Source organism: Aquarana catesbeiana, linkage group LG09, assembly GCF_042186555.1.
Source record: "Aquarana catesbeiana isolate 2022-GZ linkage group LG09, ASM4218655v1, whole genome shotgun sequence".
Classification (NCBI taxonomy): Eukaryota; Metazoa; Chordata; class Amphibia; order Anura; family Ranidae; genus Aquarana; species Aquarana catesbeiana.
In genome coordinates this window covers 306,938,529-306,966,482 of record NC_133332.1, presented here as the reverse complement: position 1 = coordinate 306,966,482, position 27,954 = coordinate 306,938,529, and the positions used below count along the sequence as shown (strand labels likewise).

Here is a 27,954-nt window from a genome sequence, read left to right as displayed (position 1 = left end):
GCTGATTGGCTCCCGCTGTGTCAAATCACAGCGAGAGCGGGTTGCCGGTGGCACGCGCACGTGCCCTAGACCCGGAAGTGTCAGATCACGTACTAGGTATGTCATCTGGCACAGAGCAACCGCCCGGCCGCAGTTCATGTTCATGGGGTGGTCGCGGATCGCGGACCCGATGTCCTGCCGGACCCGCCGATTGGCTCCCGCTGTGTCAAATCACAGCGAGAGCGGGTCGCCGGCGGCACGCGCATGCGCCACAGACCCAGGAAGTGTCATATCACGGACTAGGTATGTCATCTGGCACAGAGCGGCCGCCCTGCCGCAGTCCATGTAAAATTCGCTGCATAAATACCGTATGACATAAAAAAAAATTGCAATGCCCACCATTTTATTCTGTAGGACCTCTGCTTACAAAACATATAGAATGTTTGGAGGGGTTTTGAGTAATTTTCTAGCAAAAAAAAAAAAAAAATTATGATTTTTACATTTCAGAAATGTCAGAATCGGCCCGGGTGGGAAGTAGTTGGAATGATGGGAGTTGTTTGTGATACACGGTGCACAGAGCACTGGGGCTCCCATCTATAACAATACCTAATACTGGTGGACTGGAACCAGCCAGGTGTTACACACAGGGATGGACCTGGCAGCTATCTCTCAAAATGTATTAAAATATGTTCTTGCTGCAGTATGAAGGTAGTTGGGGGGGGGGGGGGTTGGCCAAACCGCAAGCGCGAAACAGCGTACATTCATTTTCTGCAGTGAAAAGATTTTATTATGGTTCTGAAATGCGTTGCCAATCCCCTATTGACAAGCTAATAATTGCTCCATTGTAGCAGTAATGATTTTCTCCTCCATGCCAGCATCTGAGACGCCGAAGAAAATTGGGCTACTAGGAACACCTCTCCGCACTCGGCTGCCAAGTAACTAAATGTCAGAATCTGCCTTTATAGTAACAACTTTATTTGGCCGCCACCCCCTCCCCCTCCATCCCCCGTATTCTACAATTGTGGGAATCATTTTGAATCATTTTAGTCATCTAAAATCTATTTTACCTCTCCTTGTATGTAAGGCTTACCGATCGATTTCCTATATAGGCTGAAATCCATTGTGTGTAGGCAAATGTGCATTTCTGTCCATCCAATCCGGAGATTTATACTGCTCCGCCACCTCACCATGGCCCTGTCTTGGCAGGGCAGGGGACATGATTTTTCTCTGCTGCGGTGCACTAAAACTTACAGGTTTCGTCCCTCCCCCAGCCCTGTAATTGGACAGTAAAGGAGAAGCAGCAGACTGGGGAACTCATCTATAGTGCTTTGAAAAAGTATTCATACCCCTTGAAATTTTCCACATTTTGTCAGGTTACAACCAAAAACGTAAATGTATTTTATTGGGATTTTATGTGATAGACCAACACAAAGTGGCACATTGTGAAGTAGAAGGAAAATGATAAATGGTTTTCAACATCTTTTACAAACAAATATGTGAAAAGTGTGGTGTGCATTTGTATTCAGCCCCCCTTTACTCTGATACCCCTAACTAAAATCTAGTGGAACCAATTGCCTTCAGAAGTCACCTAATTAGTAAAAAGAGTCCACCTGTGTGTAATTTAATCTCAGTATAAATACAACTGTTCTGTGAAGCCCTCAGAGGTTTGTTAGAGAATCTTAATAAACAAACAGCATCATGAAGGCCAAGGAACACACCAGACAGGTCAGGGATAAAGTTGTGGAGAAGTATAAAGCAGGGTTAGGTTATAAAAAATATCCCAAGCTTTAAAACGTCTCACGAACACTGTTCAATCCATCATCCGAAAATGGAAAGCGTATGGCACAACTGCAAACCTACCAAGACATGGCCGTCCACCTAAACTGACCGGCCGGGCAAGGAGAGCATTAATCAGAGAAGAGCCAAGAGGTCCATGGTAACTCTGGAGGAGCTGCAGAGATCCACAGCTCAGGTGGGAGAATCTGTCCACAGGACAACTATTAGTCGTGTTCTCCACAAATCTGACCTTTATGGAAGAGTGACAAGAAGAAAGACATTGGTGAAAGAAAGTCATAAGAAGTCCTATCTGCAGTTTGCGAGAAGCCATGTGGAGGACACAGCAAACATGTGGAAGAAGGTGCTCTGGTCAGATGAGACCAAAATTTAACTTTTGGGCCTAAAATCAAAACCCTATGTGTGGCGGAAAACTAACACTGCACATCACCCTGAACACCCCATCCCCACCGTGAAACATGGTGGTGGCAGCATCATGTGGTGGGGATGCTTTTCTTCAGCAGGGACAGGGAAGCTGGTCAGAGTTGATGGGAAGATGGATGGAGCCAAATACAGGACAATCTTAGATGAAAACCTGTCGGTCTGCAAAAGACTTGACACTGGGTTCACCTTCCAGCAGGACAATGACTAAACATACAGCCAGAGCTACAATGGAATGGTTTCGATCAAAGCATATTCATGTGTTACAATGGCTCAGTCAAAGTCCAGACCTAAATCCAATTGAAAGATGGGGCTTACTGAAGAGCAATACACATTATAAGTCTATAATCAAAAACGTATTTATGCGGTACAACGATAAAACATGTAGATAAAAAAGTATAAACTAATTGCTGAACTACCCTTAGGTAGATTGCTGGCTGGCCTCAAGGGGTCAGTCGGAGCAACGTCAGACTGGGGGACAAGACAACCTATAACAAAATGACAAACAATGGCGTCCGGACGCAAAGGAAATTGATGTCTGCCTGGCCATCCACCAATATAGGATATCCAGCAATTGCTGAACGTGGCAGTCAGGCTGACATCAATCCCCCGGGAAGGTCCAGATGAAGCTACACACCCCTTTAATGTGAAACGCGTTGACGTCAGTTCCGTCCGGACTTCATGCTATGGCGTCATCCCCCATAGGGGATTGTGGGCCCACACACCGAGGGATGGAACATGAACGATAGGTCAAGGCTATCATAAGGGAAAAACCTTAGGTGCACACTTATGGACTTTCACCTGACCCGTCAAGACAGCGCTCTTTTGAATGACATTATCTTGATGTTATGAGCATCCAGTGGGAGCAGAAGACAGTGGAAGGCACGCACCACCTCCGAAGTATCTGACGGCATCTATCCGCGACCCAGAAGTGGTAATGTACTACGATATCTTCACTTTCAGTTCACCACCAGTATGATCATCAACGGTGCCCACTGTTGATTAAACATCTCCCCATCAGGATACATGTACACTGGTTTACATGTACCCATAGACTCTGTCACCGCTAACGTATGATTGGTTGCTCTTACTTGCTCAGCGCTGCTAACAGACAACATACGGGACTATTTGCTCAGTAGAGTCGACATAAGACAATTAGTCCCCCTCACATTTTTGTAAATATTTTCTTCTATCTTTTCATGTGATAACACTGAAGAAATGACACTTTGCTACAATGTAAAGTAGTGAGTGTACAGCTTGTATAACAGTGTAAATTTGCTGTCCCCTCAAAATAACTCAACACACAGCCATTAATGTCTAAACCGCTAGCAACAAAAGTGAGTACACCCCTAAGTGAAAATGTCCAAATTGGGTCCAAAGTGTCAATATTTTGTGTGGCCACCATTATTTTCCAGCACTGCCTTAACCCTCTTGGGCATGGAGTTCACCGGAGCTTCACAGGTTGCCACTGGAGTCCTCTTCCACTCCTTCATGAGGACATCACAGAGCTGGTGGATGTTAGAGACCTTGAGCTCCTCCAGCTTCCGTTTGAGGATTCCCCACAGATGTTCAATAGGGTTTAGGTCTGGAGACATGCTTGGCCAGTCCATCGCCTTTACCCTCAGCTTCTTTAGCAAGGCAGTGGTCATCTTGGAGGTGTGTTTGGGGTCGTTATGTTGGAATACTGCCCTGCAGCCCAGTCTCTGAAGGGAGGGGATCATGATCTGCTTCAGTATGTCACAGTACATGTTGGCATTCATGGTTCCCTCTATGAACTGTAGCTCCCTAGTGCCGGCAGCACTCATACAGCCCCAGACCATGACACTCCCACCACCATGCTTGACTGTAGACAAGACACACTTGTCTTTGTACTCCTCACCTGGTTGCCGCCACACACGCTTGACACCATCTGAACCAAATAAGTTTATCTTGGTCTCATCAGACCACAGAACATGGTTCCAGTAATCCATGTCCTTAGTCTGCTTGTCTTCAGCAAACTGTTTGTGGGCTTTCTTGTGCATCATCTTTAGAAGAGGCTTCCTTCTGGGACGACAGCCATGCAGACCAATTTGATGCAGTGTGCGGTGTATGGTCTGAGCACTGACAGGCTGACCCCCCCACCCCTTCAACCTCTGCAGCAATGCTGGCAGCACTCATACATCTATTTCCCAAAGACAACCTCTGGATATGACGCTGAGCACGTGACCTCAGCTTCTTTGGTCAACCATGGCGAGGTCTGTTCTGAGTGGAACCTGTCCTGTTAAACCACTGTATGGTCTTGGCCACCGTGCTGCAGCTCAGTTTCAGGGTCTTGGCAATCTTTCTATAGCCTAGGCCACCTTTATGTAGAGCAACAATTCTTTTTTCCAGACCCTAAGAGAGATCCTAAGAGAGTTCTTTGCCATGAGGTGCCATGTTGAACTTCCAGTGTCCAGTATGAGAGAGCGAGAGCGATAACACCAAATTTAACACACCTGAGACCTTGTAAAACTAACGAGTCCCATGACACCGGGGAGGGAAAATAGCTAATTGGGCCCAATTTGGACATTTTTCATTTTAGGGGTGTACTCACATTTGTTGCCAGCGGTTTAGACATTAATGGCTGTGTTGAGTTATTTTGAGGGGACAGCAAATTTACACCTAAAGCGGGACTTAAAGCGGGACTTCCCCTTTAGGGTGTAGCTCTGCTTTAAGACTGACTAAGGAAACGTGGAAGAAACAGGGAGGGACGCGTAAGCATAAAGTATCTGCGAAAAAAACTGATTAATGTATGGACTCGTTAAGGCTGACTGACAGAATGTGGAAGAAATGGGGAGGGTCTAGTGAGAACCGAACTGACTAGCACTAAAAAGGAGGGGAGATAGAGAGATAACAAATCACTTATTAATAATATTGTGCCTGCTGGTTGAAAAGAAAAAAAAAATGATTAATGTATGGGCTTGTTAAGGCTGACTGAGGGAACATGGAAGAAATGGGGCAGGTCTAGCTAGAACTGAACTAACTAGCACTAAACGGGGGGGGGGGGGGGACAATGGAAGGAGATACCAAACTACTTAAGTAAACATATTGTAGTGGCCCAAAACTGCCACTAGATGTCAGCATACAACAGAATAATAGGCAATCCAAACGGAAGTGGGAGCGGGTGCCTGTCAAAACCAGGTGCCTACCCCCTCCAAATAAAAGTGCTATTTGGGAAAGAGGAGGGGGGGAGGCCTTAAAGTGGAACTTCCTCTTTTGCGGGAGTAGTCAGGTAGGAACAGATGGGATGGAAATTTCCAATTATAATTCATGGATTCCATTTTTTTTACAAAATGTTCAGAAGGCTCCTGCCTTCTTTCATGCTGTCCTTGGAATTATCATTACCTGTGTTACAGGTACAGATCCCTCTTCAATAATGTTTACAGTTCCTTTGTCTAGATCCATGCAGTCCACGATGGTGAATTTATAGTCATTCTTTCGTATCTCATCAAGAAGGATTCTATCAACCTGAAAACAAAGATGAAGATTTGAAATTTACAAGCCAAGGCAGGCAAGCAATTTATACTGAGAGTTAAACTCAACAGTTTTGCTCTTTTCTTTTTAGGAGTCCGGAGTTATTAAAAGTAATGTAAAAATTACTTTAAAAAAAAAAAAAAAAAGAGAGAGAGAAAATGGGGACCATTTTTCAGGACAAAAACAGGCTCGGGTTTTGTAGTGACCTTGCCCTTTGCAGCTGTGTTACTAATACATTTAGAATAACCAGCCTGAGCACAGGGCCGTCTTTAAGGCAGGGCAAAAGGGGCAGCTGCCCTGGGCCCTGTCATTGTTGTAGGGCCCAGAGCAGCTGCCTCATACTTGCAAACTTTCCCAGTTTAAATTCCCTGGTCCCTTGAGGTTTTAGTCTCATGCTGTGTCCTAAAATCTCAGTGTGAAGTTCTGTTATTAATGATGCCCAGCTCTGTCTTGTTGTCGTGTACAGATGACTTACCTGCAGACCCTGTGTTTACATGTAAATACCGGCATTGATATGTAAATAGCAGCGGCATTCATATGTAAATAGTGGCAGGCCGGCAGCATTCTATGTAAACAGAGGTGGTATTCATATGTATATCATGCCCCCCTGAGGTCATATCCACTACCACCTATACTGAATGCTAACCACTGGGGAGATAAAGGGGTATGCTTGAAAGTCCTGCCTACAACTGTGGTCATTAAGCCTACCATCAGCCTGTTCTGCAAAGGTAAGCAAATTAGTGGGGGAGGGTAGTGTTTGGTGTGCAGAGGCAGGCAGAGAAGGAATTACAGTTTGGGATGCACAGGTGAGCAAGGTCCAGTCCATGGTGTGCAGCCAGTGAGGATATGATGTGCTGTAACCTCTAGCAACCAATCAGTAAGCAGTAATGATGTGCAGTAACCAATCAGTGAGCAGTATTGATGTACAGTAATCTCTAGCAACCAATCAACAAGCAGAAATCATGTGCTGTAACCTCTAGTAACTAACAAGTGAGCCGAAATGTTAGCTGTAAACTCTAGTAACCATTCAGTGAGCGGTAATTATACACTGTAACCTCTGGCAACCAATCGCAATCACTGTCTGATCTGATTCAGTAAACTGATTTTGAGCCTAGCTGCTATTTATTGTATGTCTCAGAGCATGTTAACGCATGACATGGTAGGTATCTATTTAATTGGCGCAATATCATCTTTTATATTTTACCCAAAATTTGGGATTAGAGGGTTTGATGAATGAAATGCATTATCGTGTATTGCAATAATAATTCTACACTGGACCTCCTGTGTAACTTTAAACTGGTAGCGTCTAAAATTTTACCTATGGATAATTTAAAAACACCATTTTTTCTCTAGGGCCTTTGATAAAAAAAAGATATGGTGTTTGGCGGTTCTAAGTAATTTTTATGCAAATGTTAATTTTTGCTTTTTCCATCTGCCCACACTGGGCTAGATAGGTGATCCTCTGCACCCAATACCCCCATATCACTGGGCCCAAGCAATTCAATACCTTTCCCCAACTTCAAATTCAGCAGGTGGTTAAGGTTAGATAGGCTGCCTACAAAACACATGATAAGGCCCCAGCATTTTCAAAAGAATCACAAGCACCTTGTACAGCCCTTTTTGTAACCACCTCCACATGGTGATCCAACACCAACCACCTCTTCTGAACCCTGTTTTGGTGTTCCCCTATACACTTCTTCCCCCTTACACATGGTCCAACACCAACCTCCTCTTCTGACCGCCCCCCTCTCCTGTTTTCCAAAGCACCTCCCTGCTCCCAATTACATTCTCTCAGGGTGTCCGTTCTTAACCTTTTTCTGTGTTCCCACAACCACTTTGCCCCTCCTCCTCCCCTTTTTGGTGTTCCCACATCCACCCGTGATGTTTCTCCCTCCACTGTTATCTTAATTTTCAAGGCTTCCCAACAATCCTGACTCCATCTCCACTTTTTATCAGTCACTTCCCCATCTATACTTCACCTCCCCTTACCCAACTCATATCACCCATTTTATCTGGCCCACACTGGGCTAGATAGGCAATCCTTGGTACCCAAATAAGTCAATGCCTTCTCCCCCCACCTGAAATCCAGCATGCCACAACAGGGATTTGAACACACAACCTCACAATAACACATCAGGCGCTTTACCCACTGCACAACCACTGGAGGTGATTGAAAAGGCCTATAAAAAACAGGGCCATATCAGACATGGTAACTGTCTACTCTATACCAATGGATTTTAATACACCCTAGATCTCTCCATAAAGAAGAGAAGAGCCACAGCCATATGCTCTACTGCAGGAAGATGGCAACAGTGGCCAATCCACTGTGTGGTCCTTGTTAGTATATTGGTGAGTATCCCTGCCTGTCACGCAGGAGAGCGGGGTTAGATTCCTAGACTGAGAGATGAGCTTTTATTTTCGACACAAACTAAACAAGCTATGCTTAACTCAAGTCCTTTAAATGGTCTTTTAGGAGGGGCCTTATTGGTCTGGAAATTAATCTTCTGGCGACCCCGCTCAAAACACCAAGTCTAAAGGGTTTCTGTCCAGTGTCAAATTTGATACTACAGAAGGAGGACAGAGATGCTTTAAAGCATGTGCGCAATTTTACGCTTGGGTATTCTTTTCTCCCATTTCCTCTCATCTTCAAATCTCTCAACCAGCTCCCTCTCTACCCTTGCACGGTCATTGGCACTGTCCCAGGTTTGGCCCCAAAGACCTTGGTATGGCAGAGTCTAAGTTCCTGCCCCTGCGTTGGTCAAGTCTGGATGTAAAAGTGCTGCCAGATGGTCTAGGGAAAATTTAGTAGACTAGTAGGTCCTATGAGATGAAAAGGGACACATCCCTACTCCCCCAACCCCTTTTTGGTGTTGCCGTACCCACCCAGGCTTCACCTCCACCCCCCCCTTTCTGAACCCCTTATCTGTGTTCCCCCAACTACCTCCTCTTCTCCCCCCACTCTTGCTGAACCCTATTTCAGTGTTCCCCCACCCACCGCACTGCTCTTCTCCCCAAACCCTTTCTTGGTGTTTTCCTACCCACGTTGAGCAGATTTGACCTCTTCTGGTCTCTGCAGGTCGTTCCTAAGTCACCTTTCACATAGGCATTGCACTGCGGTAATTGTAGCACATTTTTAATGGTCCTGTCAAAACCTGGCAATGGCTGCAAGGACCTGGATCACCCGCTGGTGGCACTGTGTTTACCAGCATGGGAGTTTGTATTTCCGGTGTCCACCAGCGAGTGTCTCCCAGCATCCAGCGAGTGTCTCCCAGCATTCAGCAGATTCCAGTAATCTATCTCCAGGTGCTGGCTGCTGGGAGGGTATTTAGTCCCTCACTACCATTATACTTTACTTCATTGTTTTTCTTTGCTAGCCAGATACTGCTTGACATTTATCCTGCTCCTGATCTTGCTCTTGTCCTGCATCCACTTGTTCCTGATCCCAGTCCTGGTTCCCCACCTTCTCCTTGTGTCTGTGGTATTACCCTGTTTATCTGTGGTCCCCATTTTTGTACCTATTGTATATAGTCAGTTTCTTAGTTAGGCTTTCTGTTAGTTAGGTTGCTAGTTTGGTATTTTGATTATATAGTTTTGGTTCACTTGAATCTTCACAATTGCTGTGTTTCCCGTTTGCTGGTATTTGGATGGAGTTTGGTTTCACTGTCTGGTCTCAGTTTCCTAAGTGTAGCAACGCAAATATGGCCATCCCTGCTGCTGATTCCTGACAATGGCTGGGGGATAGCCCCAAACACATTGTCGTGGGCTTGAGGCTTTCCATCATGACGCAGTAAAAAAGTAGGAGATGTCTCAATCCGCAAGCAATACTGCCTACTAAAGCGCCCTACAGAAGTGAATGAGGCCACATCGCAACTGAACTGCAACCATGTTTAATGGATGCAGTTGCAGCTTAGTGGAGAGGGATCTCAGGTGTGAGACTTGGGGGAGCCAGCATATCACCTCCTTATCGTCTGCTAACTGTGAGCCATCCACTGCTGACAAAGTGATTTTACCGCCTAACGTGATATAGCATCATTACCCATGTGAATGAGGAATAAGTGTGGTGCTTTGATTGATTCTGCTTGTTGCAGGGAGGAGGCTTTAGTAAGCAGAACAAGAGGGTCAGCTCTCTGGGTTATAAATATTTATCTGAACCAACCAATCCTTGAGTAGCTACACTCAAAGGTATGGCTTGGGGAGATGATAAATGCTAGGGAGCACCTTCCAGAACACTAGAGGAGGCTTGCGTGAACAATTTCTGTCCGAGCCTGGCCTCAGAAGGAGCCATGTTGCCAGGACTGGAGCCACCTGCTGGTGGCACTGTTGTTTCGGGAGCCGAACGGCGCAGTTTTGGTGGCCACCAGCAGATGTCTCCCAGCAGCGAGCCTATTCCAGTTAGGCTCAACCTGATACTGAAAAATATGTAAAAAACATATGCGCTACTAAAGGTAAAATGGTATAGTATAGTGGAAAGTGAATAATCTAATATAAATAAAAACATGTTTTAATAAGTGAAAGCACAAAGTGCTGCAACCATTCAATAAAAGTAAAATAAAATAGAGTGGGAATGGTGTGCTTATTCCATTTATCCTTATAATATTTAGACCTTACAAGAAGTAAACAAACAAACAGACAAAATGCAGAGTCCTTGTATATAAAGTGTCCAATCAACATAAAAGTCCAAAAAAAAAAACCATGCACTCAGTGCAAGAAATAATCAGGTGAATAGAGGAGTCTGCATTTTGTCTGTTTGTTTACTTCTTGTATGATCTAAACATTATAAGGATAATTGGAATAAGCGCAGTAGTGCACCATTCCCACTCTATTTTATCAACCTGATACTGGCTGCTGGGTAGGTATTTAGTCCCTCCCTTAATAAAGATAAGTGCTTCAGTGTTCTGTCTGTGAATCGTGTCCCTGCCTGATCCTGGGCCTTGTTTCCTGTGACCTGCTTCCAGTACCCTGTACCCGGCACCTTGCATCCAGTATCCTATTCCCTACATCCAGTAACCTGTATCCTGCTCTGCTCCCCTTATTCCCAGTCCTGATTCTCCCCTGTTCATGTGAGCTCCCTCCATTTTGTACACAGTGTTTTTTTTTTTTTTTAACAGAAAATTTGTACAAAAAGTGTTTATTAGTTTGGGTGTTCTAGATTTCCTGCAATATCACGTTAATTTTTCAATTTAACATTTTTTATGTTTTTTTGTTGCAAGGATGTTATTCATGTTAATCAACTTTATTTAATCATACTTGCTCTGGATCCTGATTCCTTAACTTGTAGTCCACTGATCTGGTCATCCCTGCTGGATACCTGCTTACAGTACTTCTTACACATGTGCTGAAGGCCCAAGGAAATAAGCTCAAGATGGAGTGCATACCTGAGGGGAACTGGGCTGAAGAATGCTCCCTGAGGAGCTACGCTAAAAGGTTTGGCTTGGGGAGATAATAAATGTTTGGTAGCACCTTTTCAGAACTCTCTCTTCCCTGGGGGTTCTTCTTGAAGGAGGCCTGTGTAAAGAATTGCTGTTAGAACCTGGCCTTAGCAGAAACCATGTGCTGAGGGTCCAAGGAACTAAGCTAAAGCTGGAGTGCATACCTAAAGGGAACTGGACTCAAGAGAGATCATTGAGGAGCTAAGCTCAGAGGTATGACTTCAGGAGATGATAAATGTTTGGGAGCACCTTTTTTGGACTTGTTCTGCCATGAGGCTTTTCACTTAGAGGAGACTTGTGTGTAAGAATGCTGTCAAAGCCTGGATTTAGCAGTAGCTATGTGCTGAGAGCCCAAGGAACTAAGCTGAAGATGGAGAACATACGTGAAGGGAACTGGGCTAAAGAATACTCCCTAAGGGAAGTTTGGCTTTGGGGAATGATAAATGTTTGGGAACACCTCCCTAGGACTTGTCCCATAAGGCTTCTCTCTTGGAAGAGGCCTGTGTGAAGAAATGCTCTCAAACCCTGGCTTATGCAGGAGCCATGTGCTGAGAGCCCATGGAACTAAGCTAAAGATGGAGTGCCTACCTAAAGGGAGCTGGGTTGAAGCTTAAGAGAGCTTCTTGAGGGACTAAGCTCGGAGGTATGGCTTCAGGAGATGATAAATGTTTGGGAGCACCTTTCTAGGACTTTTAGTCCCATAAGGCTTCTCTCTTGGAGGAGATCTGTGTGAAGAAATGTTGTCAAACCCTGGCCTTTGCAGGAGCCATGTGCTGATAGCCCAGGGAACTAAGCTGAAGATGGAGTGCATACCTGAAGGTAACTGGGCTGAAGAGAGGATATTAATGCTGATGAGTGTCGCAGAGCAGATGGGTAAACTCTGCCATCTGGACATTGTAAGAAATATCCTTTGCCCAAAAGGTTTGATCTTTTTGTGAGCTTACAGAGGGATAGAAGTCATTTTTTAGAAGCGAGGAACTGCTCTCAAAGGGTCACAGATGGTTGCCCCCTGTATCAACATCTATTTTTGGAGGTCACTCTTATAAAACCTACTGCTGATTTATTATATCAGTCCTTTTTGGGTTATTTGATTGATTTGATAAGATTTATTGTCATTGCAAATAAAATCCACAACAAAATAACAAAATACGGCTTCTATAAATCTCCTCAACTATTTTATTACTTCAATTAATGGTAAAAAGACCCAAGTGACGGAAGCCTGAGGTTGGTCCATGAGCTGTTGGCTCCAGATACAAGGCAGGTAGCAATGGAGAACCCAATTATTTATTTTTTTAAATTCATTGCAGTTAAAAGAAGCATTCCTGGTGCCAATATAGCAGCATACCATTGCTGTCATAGAGTGGTGCCAGAAAAGTAAAAATTACAGTAAATATTTGTAAAAATTACAGTAAATATTTGTTACAATTTTCTATTATCCTGGCACCAACATGGCAGCATACATAGTATGCTGCTATGGACTGGGACACGGAAAGAAAATTTACAGTAAATATTTGATACAATTTTCTATTTTTGTTTTTCTCATTTTAGGCACCTTTTTAAAACAACCAAAAACCTCCATAATTTTGCCTTCCTCAAAGTGGCAAAATGCCGTGATTTTAATTGAAATGTTAGCGGAATGCTCAATTTTGTTCCTGCCTAGTAGCGCTCTAATAACTCTGTATCTCTAACTGTAATATTTTACTCTAAATATAATGTTGGAAATTATTTGCCAGTCAGCCTGCGAATTATTTATGGCTTAGATTTGACACCTACCAATTACGGTCTAAAAATGTGACAGTACCTTTGCTGGAAATTTTGGAAAGCTAAGGTCTGGTACCAATTGTGTCCTATGTGTCTTTTTTCCCAATGAACGGACAGCAATAGGACCCACCTGTATATAAGGAAACAAGAAAACTGTTAGTAAGTGGACATGTAAATAGAACATTTACTGAACTGTATTAAGTTGTTAAAGTTAAACTCCAAGCAGATATAAAAGACACAAATTAATTCAGACATTAAAAGGACTATGGCATGTTAATTTAGGTAGAAATGACTCAGTATTCTCAAAGGCGCAGCACCTGTTTTGTGAACAATGAAAACTGTGTTTTACGTTTTCCCTGGATTTGGTAGCCCTGGATCAAGGTCTGGAGTTTGAAGGCTCTGAAGTGCCTTGGGTGGTAAGGAACCTTCAATCCTTTGCCTGGATTTTGCGAGACACCAGCAGCCTGTATGAGTGCACAGGTTTGCAGGGTCATTAAAAGCCTGGTCAGAGCTACAGCAGTTGCTGCCATCTGGTGAAAGAGTCTCTGTGTGGAGATAGCGGTATGCTCCAGCCAGGAGGGGTGACCTACTCAGGAGACAAGACCCAATGTTGGGGGGACTTCTTGCCCGTAGGACTGGGAAAGTCAAGACAGCTGTGCAGGTCTAGAGAGAAAGAGAAAGCTGAGGTGACTAGTGCATCCACAGTGGGGGCTGGTGGGAGTCTGAGAAGTGTAAAAGACCCCCATGTGCTGGGCAAACCCTATCAGGAGGCCAGGAGTTGGGCCTGTAGAGTGAGGTGTTGAAACCAAGGCTGAGTGAGCCTGAAGAATCCATGGACTGGAAGACAAAAGAGCAGTGGTGCTGCTGACAAAGGAGCCAGATGGCTTGACATTTTTCCAGTGGTGAAGTTGAAACCCCAGCATTTGAATCTTGGATGATAGTTGAATTTTGTTTAATAAAAGTGGGCTGCCATGCCCGTAAAACACAGTTTAGACTGTCGTGGACTTCGTTAAAAAATGCATCTAAACTTGAGCTAACAACCCCCTATAACAAGGGGTGTCTTTATAGAAAAAATTCCAAGAATCAAAAATATGTAGCAGACTTCACAATATATTTTTAAAGGTGGTTGTTTAGAGAACATTTTAGTGTATCCTCAACAAATCAAATAGGATAAAAAATATAAAGTATAGAAAAAAAATTATTTTGAAATTTCTAGCTGAAGCCATTACCACTTTGGGAAACGAAAAATATTCTAGCTCAGCCAAACCACACTACAAAAAACCTCTTGAATCAACAGGAGCAAAAAAATTCTGAGTTTACATTGGACCGGCATAAAGGTGCCTCTTGAGAATGCTGAAGTATACTGAATTTATATATATGTGTGTATCAGAAGAACTCCTAGAAAATCACGAGAAAAGCAAATGTCATTGTATCCAAATTAAAGAGAGACTTTACACTAATGGTACAATAAATGAACTAATGGAATCTTTCAAATACAAACAAGAACAGAATTTCTCCTGTAGACTAGTCAAAAATGATTACAGTAACCACATTGGTAATGATCTCCTGAAGACATTGCAGAAAATCAATCTTCCCCCTGTGGTACAGTGTCAATTTTATAACGGCTTAACAGACAGTCTTGGAGGACGATGTGATGTGTGATGACAGTCTGTTGGCGGTAAATCTGACCGTGTGTACGCTCCATCGGACAATTGTTGTCGGACTTTCCGCCAACAAATGTTGGCTAGCAGGTTTTCAGATTTTCCGCGGACAAATGTGTGTTGCTGGGAAGCAGAAGCGGTCGGTCTTGTAAACTAGCATTCGTAATGGAGAATTAACATCTGGAAATGCAGCGCACAATTCTCTTCTTCTTTAATGGGATAATAATGAAGCTGCTTTGCTGGTGATACTGATGGAGTTATTGCAAACACATTTTCAAAGGCTTTTTTTCTAGTGATATCAAGAATAATATTATTATGCTTTTTCCTTTTTTTTTTTTGTTTTGGGGCAAGTTATCACAACAACATTATCCCGTAGTTTTTAAGATCAAAGATACAACTATGTCGGTGTCCCTTGTCAATTTTGCATTGCATTTTTTTAAATGTAACTGCCTACTCCCAAACTGTCATTTGAAGTAAAACACATAGCCAAGTATTATTCTTCACAATTTTTTTTTATTGTGCATTAAAAAAATAAAACAAATAAAATTAGACCTGCTATCTGCCAATAGAACTTAACCAAAAATTGCGTTCTATGCATCCAAAAATATAGAAAATATACCAAATCAAATCATTATTCAACCAAAAAAATTATGTTAAAGCAATAACCCCCAGGCCAATAATAAATAACACGTTATCTCCTCCGATTCTGCAACATGGCTGGTTGACGAACGGCCGTTCAGAAACAAACTGAAAAGTGCGAAATGAAAAGTGTGAAATGAAAAGCGCGAATCAACACTCACCAAACTTCTACTAACACGAAATTAGCAGAAGGAGCCCAAAGGGTGCCGCTAAAGAGCTGAAAAACAACGTAGTACGTCACTATGTTCGTAATTGTTGGCCAACAATTGTGTGGGCGTGTGTATGCAAGACAAGTTTGGGCCAACACCCTTCGGACAAAATTCCGCGGCCAACAATCCGATCATGTGTACGAGGCTTTAGACTTGTCTCTGCACTGGCTCCCTGTTATTAACCTCAACTACATGTTTCTGACCACGGCTTGTCTTCTCTGATTCTTGGTGTGTCCTTATCTATTTCCTGACCACAGCTCTCTGTTGATCCTTAGTGTGACCTCCGCTAGTTCCTGAACACAATTTTTCTCTGCTGGTGCTTGTTGTGACCTGACCTACTGAGCTACTTTCTGACCGCTGGGGTGACTTTGGCTAGTTCCTGACAGCGGCTTGTCTCTGCTGATTATTGGTGTGACCTTATCTAGTTCTTGACCTTGGTTTGTTTCTGGTGATTCTTGGGGTGACCTCAGCCAGTAAGCTTCCTGGACTAGGCTCTAAGCACCTCTAATACTCTGTGCCTTCTCATTCCCTGTGCTCTACTCCAGGGCTGACTGGACCAGAGGTGTAAGGGAAGCCCTCTTGTCATCTCGTCCTCTAACCAGGTACTCAGGTAACCAGATAGTTTGACAAAAGTCCCACAATGTTAGGTTCAGTAGAACATCTGAAGGCTTATTCACAAGGTCAAGCATATAGCACAGTATCCCACAGTGATAGTTGTGCAAAATGAAACTTTTAAGGACTTTTAAGAACTTGTCTTCAAAAGTTTCATTTGACATAACTAACACTGTGGGATGATTGCTCTGCTTATACAAGTTATATGTGATATACACTCGATCTTGTGAATTAGGACAAATCTACAGAAGTTCTACTATACATTGCTGCCATAGTGGGACCTTTGCCATACACTTTGCTTTTGCTAATAATAGTTATATGTCTTTGACTTATATGACATCACCCTCCAAGATTGTCTGTTAGGCAATTATATTGTTGAAACTAAACCCCAGTGGTGCCAATTTTTCTTTTCCTGCAATATCTACAGGAGGTCATGACCTATGTGGTTACTCTAATTATTCTTGACTAGTCTGTATGAGAACTTTAGTACCTGTTTGTATTTGAAACATTGTATTAATTCATGTATTACACAATAAGAGTAAAGACTATAATTTGTATAGAATGACGTTGGCTTTTCTTATGATCTTCTGGAAGGTCTTCCAAGGTTCATATAAAGATTGAATATTCATCTGCATCCTCAAGAGGCACCTTGATACTGATTCAATGTAAACACACTAGGACCATTTTTTTTTGCTTCTGTTAATAGAAGAAAATTTGGGGAAAGTGGTCTAATTGCTACACCTACATGCTTCTAGATAAAGATTTTTTGTATTTTCTTTGAATTTTTGATCTGACCTTATGGAGATACCCTAATCTTTTTTTTCCAAATATTCACATTAAAAACAAATGAATACAGCCCCATTAAGGATATCATGGGGAAAATACCGTGCCATGGCCACTAGATGAAGATGAGGAGCATACTTATTTCCTATGATAGTCTTCATCATCTAGTGGCCATCATGCAATATAATTTGTATACAATGACGTTGGCTTTTCTTATGATCTTTTAGAAGTTCTTTCAAGGCACATAGAGAGATTGAATATTCATCTGCATCCTCAAGAGGCACCTTGATACTGATCCAGTGTAAACAATCCTTGGACCATTTTTTTTTTTGCTTATGTTGCTACAAGAAAATTTTGGAAGCATGACTGGATTTCGTACGATGGCCACCAGAAGATGAGGAGCATACTTTGTTTCTATGCATTGGAGCTTAGCTGAGGTCTGACAATTATGTATTGGGGCTGATCTGATGATGATGACTATCATAAGAAATAAGTATGCTCCTCATCGTTATCTAGTGGCCATCGCGCTGTATTTTCCCCATGATGTCCTAAATGGGGCTGCGTTCAAAATTGTTCAAGTAAATATTTGGGAAAAAAAGATTAGGGTATCTCCAATAAGTCAAATCAAAAATTCAAAGAAAATACAAAAAAAAAATCTTTATCTAGCCATTAGGTGTAGCCATTAGACCACTTTAGGAATTAATCATATAATGTATAAAATCAAGCCACGTCTCTAGAATGTTCTTCTATTAACAGAAGCAAAAAAAATGGTCCATGTGTGTTTACATTGGATCAGTATCAAGGTGCTTCTTGAGGATGTAGATGAATATTCAATCTTCATATGAACCTTGGAAGAACTTCCAGAAGATCATAAGAAAAGCCAACGTCATACAAATTATAGAGTCTTTACTCTTATTGTGCAATAAATGAACTAATGGAATGTTTCAAATACAAACAGGTACTAAAGTTCTAATACAGATTAGTCAAAAATGATTAGAGTAACCACATAGGTCATGACACATAGGTCAGGAGAAAGAACAATTATCACCACTGCAATGTCAATATTATAACTGCTTAACAGACAGTCTTGGAGGTTGATGTCATATAAGGCAAAGACGTATAACTCTTATTAGCAAAAGCAAAGTGTACGGCAAAAGTCCCACCATGGCAGCAATGTACCACAGAACTTCTGAAGATTTGTCCTTAATCAAAAGTTCGAGCAGATAGCACATAGAACTCTTAAGCCCCACCTGAGCGATTTTCTGCTCGAAACTTGTAGCTCTAAAACGCTCAGCAAGCCAAATCCCATTAATTTCAATGGCTCCTGTTCACATATGAGTGTTCTGTCTCCTCAAGCGAAATTCCTCAAGCTCCAAAAAGTACATGAGGTTCTTTTTGGAAGATTGGAGACAGATTGGGCCCCAACGACTTCAATGGGTAAGCCTGAAAATGTGCAACATGAGCGTTTTACGAGTGTTTTGTCCCTCATTTTCTGCTCAAACAGCAGCTCTCCACCCCTAACCCCCTCCACTTCTCCACCCCCTTGTGTTTTCTATTGGCTAAACAAAGATGCCTAAAGCTGTAAAACGCTTGTAATACACTTCTAAAACACACTCAAAACTCTCAAATAAAAAGCAAGTAAATTGCTACGCTCAGTTGCGAATGCAGCCGTAAAAGCAGAGCAAGCATCCCACAATGCATAATTGTCAGACCTCAGATCAGCACCATTGCATACACTTCTGACCTTGGATCAGCACCAATGCATAATTGTCAGACCTCAGATCAGCACCAATGCATAATCGTCAGACCTCAGATCCACACCAATGCATGCACATCAGACCTCAGATCAGCCCCTGCACAGGATACCATCTTACATGTGCAGACTGTCTTCTTCTGCACAGCACACCAATGTCCTCAGTGACCAACAGGCTATCTGTAACATTAGGGAGGTTGGTAGGCCAAGCTTTGCAACTGAGAGTCTTGTGAATTGTCAATTACAGTCAATGGCAGCTCGGGTCGGTGCAAATGCCATCAGGTGCGAGTGTTGCCAAAACCTGATTTAGAGGACATGCTGTTTTTTTTTCATGGGGGGGGGGTAGTTTAATTTTGTTTATAATTTGTTGTATTGTATGCTGGGTGTGTCCAGACAGCGCGGGCACCTTTTTATTTGATGGATTTAAAAAGAGTAACAGAGTTACTTTTTCAGATTTAGAGTGGAGAGGGATTAGAACCCTTGTCTCCTCAATAGGAAATTGAGGGCAAAAAAAATCACTCAGGTTATAACCCTCCTTTGCTCTTTCCATATTTTTTTAAATTTTGCCTTTCTACTTTAACCACCTCAATACAGGGCACTTACACCCCCTTCCTGCCCAGGCCATTTTTCAGCTTTCAGCACTGTCACACTTTGAATGACAATTGCGCGGTCATACAACACTATAACCATGTGAAATTTGTATCATTTTCTTCACACAAATAAAGCTTTCTTTTGGTGGTATTTAATCACTTCTGGGTTTTTTATTTTTTCCTAAAAAAAAGAAAGACCGAAAATTGTGAAAAAAAAAGTTTTTCTTAGTTTCTGTCAGTAAATTTTGTAAATAAGTAATTTTTCTCCTTCACTGATGGGCGCTGATGAGGCGGCACTGATGGGCTCTGATAGGCTGCACTGATGAGGTGGCACTGATGGGCACTGATTAGGTGGCACTGATGGGCACTGATTAGGTGGCACTGATAAAGAGGCACGAATATGCCGCACTTATGGGCACTGATATGTGGCACTGATGAGCACTGATAGGCAGCATGGATAGGCGGCACTGCTGGGCAGCAGCACTGATTGGCACTGAGGGGCATTGATGGGCAGCAGTGATATCTAGCACTGACTGGCATCACTAATGGCCACTGATTGCTGGCAAATGTGGCCACTGATTGCTGGCAAATGTGGGCACTGATTGCTGGGACTTTTGGGCACTGTTTGGCACTGATTGCTGGCAAATGTGGCCACTGATTGATGGCAATTGTGGGCACTGATTGCTGGGACTTTTGGGCACTGTTTGGCACTGATTGCTGGCAAATGTGGCCACTGATTGATGGCAATTGTGGGCACTGTTTGATGGCACTTTTGGGCACTGGTTGGCACTGATTGCTGGCAGTGGTGGGCACTCATTGCTGGCAGTGGTGGCACTTAATTTTAATCAGGGCACTGATGATCAGTGCCCTGATTACATTCCTAGAGTAAGGAGATACATCCCTGTGAGGAGATGCCGCTGATCAGCTCTCCTCTCCTCACACTCGGTCAGTGTGAGGTGAGGAGCGCCAATTACCCGCATCTCTGTGTTTACATGTGGCCAGCTGTGATTGGACACAGTCGATCACATAGTTAAAGAGCCGTGGCCGCGATCGCCGCTCTGCGCCTCCCGTTCGTTCTGGGAAGCCGTCATATGACGTCCACCCAGAACGAGAGCTGCACTGCCCAGCCATTATTTGACGGTAGGTGGGCGGCAAGTGGTTAAGAAGCGAAACGACTTACATCAAAACACATCTATACATCACTCACAAGATTAATGATCTGAGTAGTGACTTCCAAGTCTGATATATATAATGTTACACTCCTTGGGGTCCCCAGTAGTGAAGAGCAGTCTGCCACTCCAAGGCTGTCCAGCCAATTTCCTAAGGGACACACAATGGATAAAATAATACATTACTTTCAAAATTAATTATATTGTTTGTTTTTGTTTTTTTCAAATAAAAAGGGGAATTGAGTACAGCGCTGCACTAGAAAAAGAGGGGGGGGGGGGGGAAGAAATAGCAGCCAACACACCTATAGACTCAAGGTAAAGGATAATAAAACGAAAAAAAGTGTAGCGCTATAAGTCCCAAACAATAAATTGGAAATGTGTCAAAACCTAATACATTGTATAGACATATAGGTCAGAATAACATTCAATGAATGTATATGAACAATGTGTGAAAATCTATCGTCACTTTAAAATATAACCATAAAATATAAATTACACCATAAGTGACACTGTGTAAATATATCAAAACAATATGAAAATAGAACTTAATTATCAAATGTGAATATTAATAAAGTATAATTGGAAGACCGTGAAGGTCCAATAAATCTAACACCATAAAATATGTAAATGAAAATGTCCTGAAACATAAAAAGTCCACAATATTGGTTGTAGAGAAAAATGTGAAGAAAAAAACCACCACCAAAAGGTCTATGGAGGTTAAACACAAAAAAAATGGTGGATCAGTAGCTCCCCAGGTTCTCAAGTAGAAAGAATCAACTGGATCTGGCAGGTGAGTGAGCTATGGAAGAACCACACGTGGACAAAAGGATCTAAAGTGGTGCCGGGGCCATCACCAGAGACATCAAGAGGCTTACCGGAACTTAATGACTTGAAAAGACATAAGTCATACAAGTCAGAAATGCTTATTGACCAACAGGTCTGGATAATACATCTCTTTGGATGTCATCAGCATACAGCAGAAGAAGAGAGTGGCAATACAACTTCCAAATCCATAAACATTCCGATATAGGCCAAACGGTATTCAACTCAACTGGTCAACTCCTTCTTGTGTCATGACCTAAAGTCTGATCAGGAAGTAAGGCAGAAGTAATCGAGCAGTGTATTTAAACAGCTATGAAGTTGAGATGAATACCCGTTTGGCCTATATCGGAATGTTTATGGATTTGGAAGTTGTATTGCCACTCTCTTCTTCTGCTATATGCTGACGACCTCAGAAGAGACGTATTATCCAGACCTGTTGGTCAATAAGCCTTTCTGACTTGTATGACTTATGTCTTTTCAAGTCAAGTTCCGGTAAGCCTCTTGATGCCTCCGGTGATGGCCCCGGCACCACTTTAGATCCTTTTGTCCACGTGTGGTTCTTCCATAGCTCACTCACCTGCCAGATCCAGTTGATTCTTTCTACTTGAGAACCTGGGGAGCTACTGATCCACCATTTTTTTCAGTGTTTAACCTCCATAGACCTTTTGGTGGTGGTTTTTTTCTTCACATTTTTCTCTACAACCAATATTGTGGACTTTTTATGTTTCAGGACATTTTCATTTACATATTTTATGGTGTTAGATTTATTCGACCTTCACGGTCTTCCAATTATACTTTATTAATGTTCACATTTGATAATTAAGTTCTATTTTCATATTGTTTTGATATATTTACACAGTGTCACTTATGGTGTAATTTATATTTTATGGTTATATTCTAATGCCCCGTACACACGGTCGGATTTTTCGACGGAGAATGTGTGATAGGACCTTGTTGTCGGAAATTCCGACTGTGTGTAGGCTCCATCACATATTTTCCATCGGATTTTCCGACACACAAAGTTTGAGAGCAGGATATAAAATTTTCCGACAACAAAATCCGTTGTCGGAAATTCCGATCGTGTGTACACAAATCTGACGGACAAAGTGCCACGCATGCTCAGAATAAATTAATTGATGAAAGCTATTGGCCACTGCCCCGTTTATAGTCCCGACGTACGTGTTTTACGTCACCGCGTTCAGAATGATCGGATTTTCCGACAACTTTGTGTGACCGTGTGTATGCAAGACAAGTTTGAGCCAACATCCGTCGGAGAAAATCCTAGGATTTTGTTGTCGGAATGTCCGAACAAAGTCCGATCATGTGTACAGGGCATAAGGTGACGACAGATTTTCACACATTGTTCATATACATTCATTGAATGTTGTTCTGACCTATATGTCTATACAATGTATTAGGTTTTGACACATTTCCAATTTATTGTTTGGGACTTATAGCGCTACACTTTTTTTCGTTTTTTTAAAAAAAAAAGATACTTTCACATCTGTTTAACCCATACTGGCCAGATAGATTTCAGCTATGGTGCTATCAGTTCACCAATCCCCTCATCATTACTTTCAGACATAATAAACATATTAGTATTTTATCTTGCAGGGCAAGCAAGGCTATATATATATATATATATATATATATATATATATATATATATATACACACACACACATACATTTTTTTTTGGACGAATATCAAGAAGAGTTTTAAGGACTACTGTAGATAAAAAATGAAAAAAATGTGCAACATTTATTCTACAATTTTATATGTTTATAATAGCACTAAAATTAAGCAAGGTTATTTACAAATAAAATTTAGGCATTTTTTTCTTTTTTCTGTTAATCGTGTAATAAAACAAACATCATCGAAAACAGATATATGTGTACTAAAGGTGCAAAAAATGCAAGGCCCACTTATTTTACAGCAGCGCACCCCAGAATAATAATAATACTAATTAGAAAACGGTAAGTGAAAGCTTAGAGGGAGATGAAGAAAAATATATACCTATATAAAAATAGTTTTTTTTTTGTTTGTTTGACCAATGCAAGTTTTAGGGGCATCCTCAAACGGAAGGTGGAGGAGCACAAGGTCTCTAACATCCACCAGCTCTGTGATGTCGTCATGGAGGAGTGGAAGAGGACTCCAGTGACAACCTGTGAAGCTCTGGTGATCTCCATGCCCAAGAGGGTTAAGGCAGTGCTGGAAAATAATGGTGGCCACAAAAAATATTGACACTTTGGGCCCAATTTGGACATATTCACTTAGGGGTGTACTCACTTTTGTTGCCAGCGGTTTAGACATTAATGGCTGTGTGTTGAGTTATTTTGAGGGGACAGCAAATTTACACTGTTATACAAGCTGTACACTCGCTACTTTACATTGTAGACAAGTGTCATTTCTTCAGTGTTGTCACATGAAAAGATATAATAAAATATTTACAAAAATGTGAGGGGTGTACTCACTTTTGTAAGATACTGTATGTGTACTAAAAGTGCAAAAAATGCAAGACCCACGTATTTTATAGCAGTGCGCCCCCAGAATAATACTAATAAAAAAACGGTAAGTGAAAGCTTAAAAAAAAAAAAAATTATTCCATGGGCAAAAAACCTACAACATTTTTTTTTAAATAGTTTTTTTTTGCTTGTTTGACCAATGCAAGACTACTGTAGATACAAAGTGAAAAAATGTGCAAAATGTATTCTATAATATGTCCACGATACAGTACTGCTAACATTAGGCAAGGTTATTTACAAATGAAATTTAGGTATTTTTTTCTTCATTTTTACGTGTAACAAAATAAACCAGGAATATGTGTACTAAAAGTGCAAAAAAATGCAAAGCCCACTTCTTTTACAGCAGCCCACCCCAGAATAATAAAAATAATAATAGTAAACGCTAAGTGAAAACTTAAAACAAAATAAGAAAAAAAAAAATACAGTTTTGTGAGTTTTAAGGACAACTGCGAAACAAAGTTTTCAAACAGTGAAAAATTGTGTAAAATGTATTCTAAAATTTGTCCTTTTATCATAACACTAAAATGAAGCGAGGTTATTTATAAATTACATTTAGGCATTTTTTTCTTTTCTTTTTTTTTTGTTAATTTTTTTTTAATGTGTAGCAAAAACAAATACCATCAATACATACAAGTATATGTGTACAAAAAAAATGCAAGGCCCACCTTTTTTACAGCAGCCCACCCCAGAATAATAAAAATAATAATAGTAAACGCTAAGTGAAAACTTAAAACAAAATAAGGAAAAAAAAAATACAGTTTTGTGAGTTTTAAGGACAACTGTGAAAAAAAAGTTTTCAAAAAGTGAAAAATTGTGTAAAATGTATTCTAAAATTTGTCCTTTTATCATAACTAAAATGAAGCAAGGTTATTTATAAATTACATTTAGGCATTTTTTTTCTTTTTTTGTTAATTTTTTTTATTGTGTAGCAAAAACAAATACCATCAATACATATAAGTATATGTGTACAATTTATTTGATAAATATATATTTCACAGCAGCCCACCCCAGAATAATAATAATAATATTATTATTATTATTTATTATTACTATTATTATTTAAAAAAATAAAAAGCTAAAAAATAGAAAGCATAAAAAAAAATTAAGAAGAAGAAAACTCTCCTTTAACTAGGCTTTGGTCCTCTTGCTGTAGACTAGACACCAATGACATCACTGGGCCTTACCACGAGATCCTGGGGAAAGCTGAAGATCCCAAATCTTGGGAGATTCTCCAATGTTGCATAGGAGAGCATTTTCCTGGAATTTGGAATCCTCAGCTTGCCAAGAATCTCATGAGAAGGACACCCAACGTATCTTCTTTTTTTTTTCCAGGGGTCATGGTGTCAAGCATAAATCCACCTTGTACTTTCATGCAAGATACTCTTTGAACACATTCTTGTGAACTCACCTTTTTTAGGAAGTACAAAACCGACAGGATTTGGCCAGAGACCTTGGATCAGACCCTGGACCCTTCTGCTGAGGACAGATTTTTCTTGGAGATGTACAAAGCTGCTAATGAAAATCGATATCTCATTGTCCTCGGTTTCGATTTCTAGTCTACAACAGAAGCAAAACATATTTTTCACATCTTTTTGGTGTTCCTCATCTGAGTATCGTCATAAATATTAATCCTAACTGGATGACATTTTAAAAAACAATTTGCAGCAACGTGCAGTACATATGTTCAAATGGGGTGGGGGGGTGGGGGGGGACAAATCTTAGGCTCTCCAGGTAGAATGTTTTTCATTCATACAGAATAGAGAGAATCAGGAAAATACCGCATTATGTCTACTAGATGGAGCTAACCATCATGTTGTAAAGAGCTGTATAATAATGGAAATACCGGTAATAGTAAATAATGATTTAATTATTATTTATGCATTCAATTATTATTTAATTAATAATAATTTAATTGCTTATAATAATTTAACATATGTATTAATATTCTGTTAATATTTTATATTTTAATTACTATATTTAATTATGATGTATGTCTTCAATTATTATTTAATTAATAATAATAATAATAAAGTAATTACTTATAATACTTTACATTTATTTATTAATATTCTATTAATGTTTCATATTTAAATTCATATGTTTAATTATGTATGTGTTCAGTTATTATTTAATCAATAATTTCATTACTTATACCAATTTAATTTATTTTCATAATATTCTATTAATGTGTTGTTAAACCCACAACAGTAAAATCAGTCTGTATATGCAGTAAAGCATGCTTGTTATATTCACAGTGGAACAAAAGGCTGTTTGATCCCGTCTCCTCTGAGTCTCCCCTTCTTCCACTGTCCCCTAATCTTTTCCTGATAACACAGAGTCTATGGAGTCAGGCTGCACATGCTCAGTTTGGTGTGCATTGCTAGAGCGTTTTTTTTTTTTTTTTTCTTGGGAGTGTGCATGTGATCAGCACAGGGCCAATCAGCACTGTCTAGACAGAGGGTCAGGGGGTCTTGCAGTCTCATAGGACAGTCAGAACACTCCTCCTACAAGCTTTAACCAGACACTGATAGAAGTCACAAGACTGCTATATACTGCTGATGAGAAAAAGGTATTTAGCAGTTAATATCTACTAAAATAATTGCATTTCCATGTTCTGTGTGCTGTGGGAGAGCAGATATAGTGAGTGCAGGCTCCTGGATTTAGTAACACTTTAATGTTTTTATATTTTATTTAATATATTAATATTTTATGAAAAATTTGAAATCATTTATTTGTTTTATTTTTATGAATTCATAATTTAATAATAATTTAATTCCTAAGATCACCCGCTCTACCTAGTGGTCAGAATTCGGTATTACCGTTTTTGCTCCCACTTGTACCGAACAAATGTACATGCACCTTCACAGGCTGAGTTTTTATAAATGCACCCCTTCGTTTGCTTTTGTGCACTGTTTATTACAAACTTTTTTTTTTTGTTTTTTTGTTATTTTTTTTTTTTACCTTTTTTCTTTTTTTTTTTTTACCCTTTGTTACATCTCAGTGCTCCTGCTCTCTTGCAGCTGCTTCCTGTCTACATACACACCGGTGATGGCTGCGCGGCATTTCAAAGGAAAATCCAGCCCTGACACTCCCTGTAGACAGAACGAGGCTGCAGGAGATCAGCAGCACTCAGATATAAAGAATTTATTTTAAAAAAAGTATTTCATTTTTTTTTTTTATAATACGCAGAGCTTTAGCAGTTAGGGGTTTAGACCTACTTTAAATATGTGCATTCAATAAGCCGTTTGGTAATGTGTGTTTTCCCGAAAGCGTGATCCATTCAGTAAGTGACTGCGGGGGGGAATGATTATTAATGCTTTGTGGAAGGATGCCGCTGCATGCTTGTTACAGTGGAAAAGTAACACTTATCTGTGAATGCAGACTCGCCCTGGATAACGGCTCGCCTTGTATGCGAAAAAAATGTTAGAGTTCCGGTAAGCGGGACCGACTTTAGCCTTATGGGATCAGCAAGCCAAATTCCCCTCATTCCATAACATGTCATTAAAGTATGGATTATATACAGAAAACACACAAATGTGCTGCTGAGATACCAAATAATCCCTTTTATTACATCGAATGTCACTGGGATGAGATCTGTTATGACATCAGAGCAGCAGAGCACCCACAGAGCCGGGCTCTCATTGGCTGTAATGAATTGCATAGCCCAGAAATCCTTACACTTTATAGATATCCTATACTATATGCAAATTCCATTTAATAACTTATTATTTAGTGATTGACAGGCTGGCTTTTCATTTCTGCAATGTGATTTATTTATATATATCTATATATATCTATATATATAGATATATATAGATATATACCCTGTTTCCCCGAAAATAAGACTTAGCGTGATTGTTGGTGATGGCTGCAATATAAGCCCTACCCCCCCAAATAAGCCCTACCCTGTTTCCATGAAAATAAGCCCTACCCTGAAAATAAGACCTACAGGGACTTTAACTAGGGCTTATTTGGGGGGTAGGTCTGTAGGTCTTATTTTCAGGGTAGGGCTTATTTTCATGGAAACAGGGTAGGGCTTATTTGGGGGGTAGGGCTTCTATTGCAGCCATCACCGAAATCACGCTAGGTCTTATTTTCGGGGAAACAGGGTATATACAGGGCTTTTTTTCTCGGAGAATAGGTGCGGGAACTCCCCCCGTCTGAGTTACCTTGTCTCTGCCCCCCACCCGTCTCTGACCACCGTCCCTTCATTCCACCCCCTACCCACCTACCAGTACTGCCCCTTTTTAGAGAATACAGAACCAAGTATCATTTTGTGGTGCTAAATCATTTGTATGGAACATGTTGATGATAAA

The 27,954-nt window shown here is 40.9% G+C and overlaps 1 protein-coding gene across 1 annotated transcript in view; it reads right to left on the bottom strand.

Moving 5' to 3' along the window:
• The window catches only part of LOC141108706 (uncharacterized), a 71,110-nt gene that overhangs the window by 4,563 nt on the left and 38,593 nt on the right, over positions 1–27,954 (bottom strand). Inside the window, exons 5-8 of the mRNA XM_073600576.1 lie at positions 25,047–25,195; positions 20,330–20,442; positions 12,916–13,005; positions 5,557–5,679 (exon numbers count right to left, since the gene is read on the bottom strand). Coding sequence (XP_073456677.1) covers positions 5,557–5,679; positions 12,916–13,005; positions 20,330–20,442; positions 25,047–25,195 — 475 coding nt within the window. The remainder of the gene's footprint in view (positions 1–5,556; positions 5,680–12,915; positions 13,006–20,329; positions 20,443–25,046; positions 25,196–27,954) is intronic.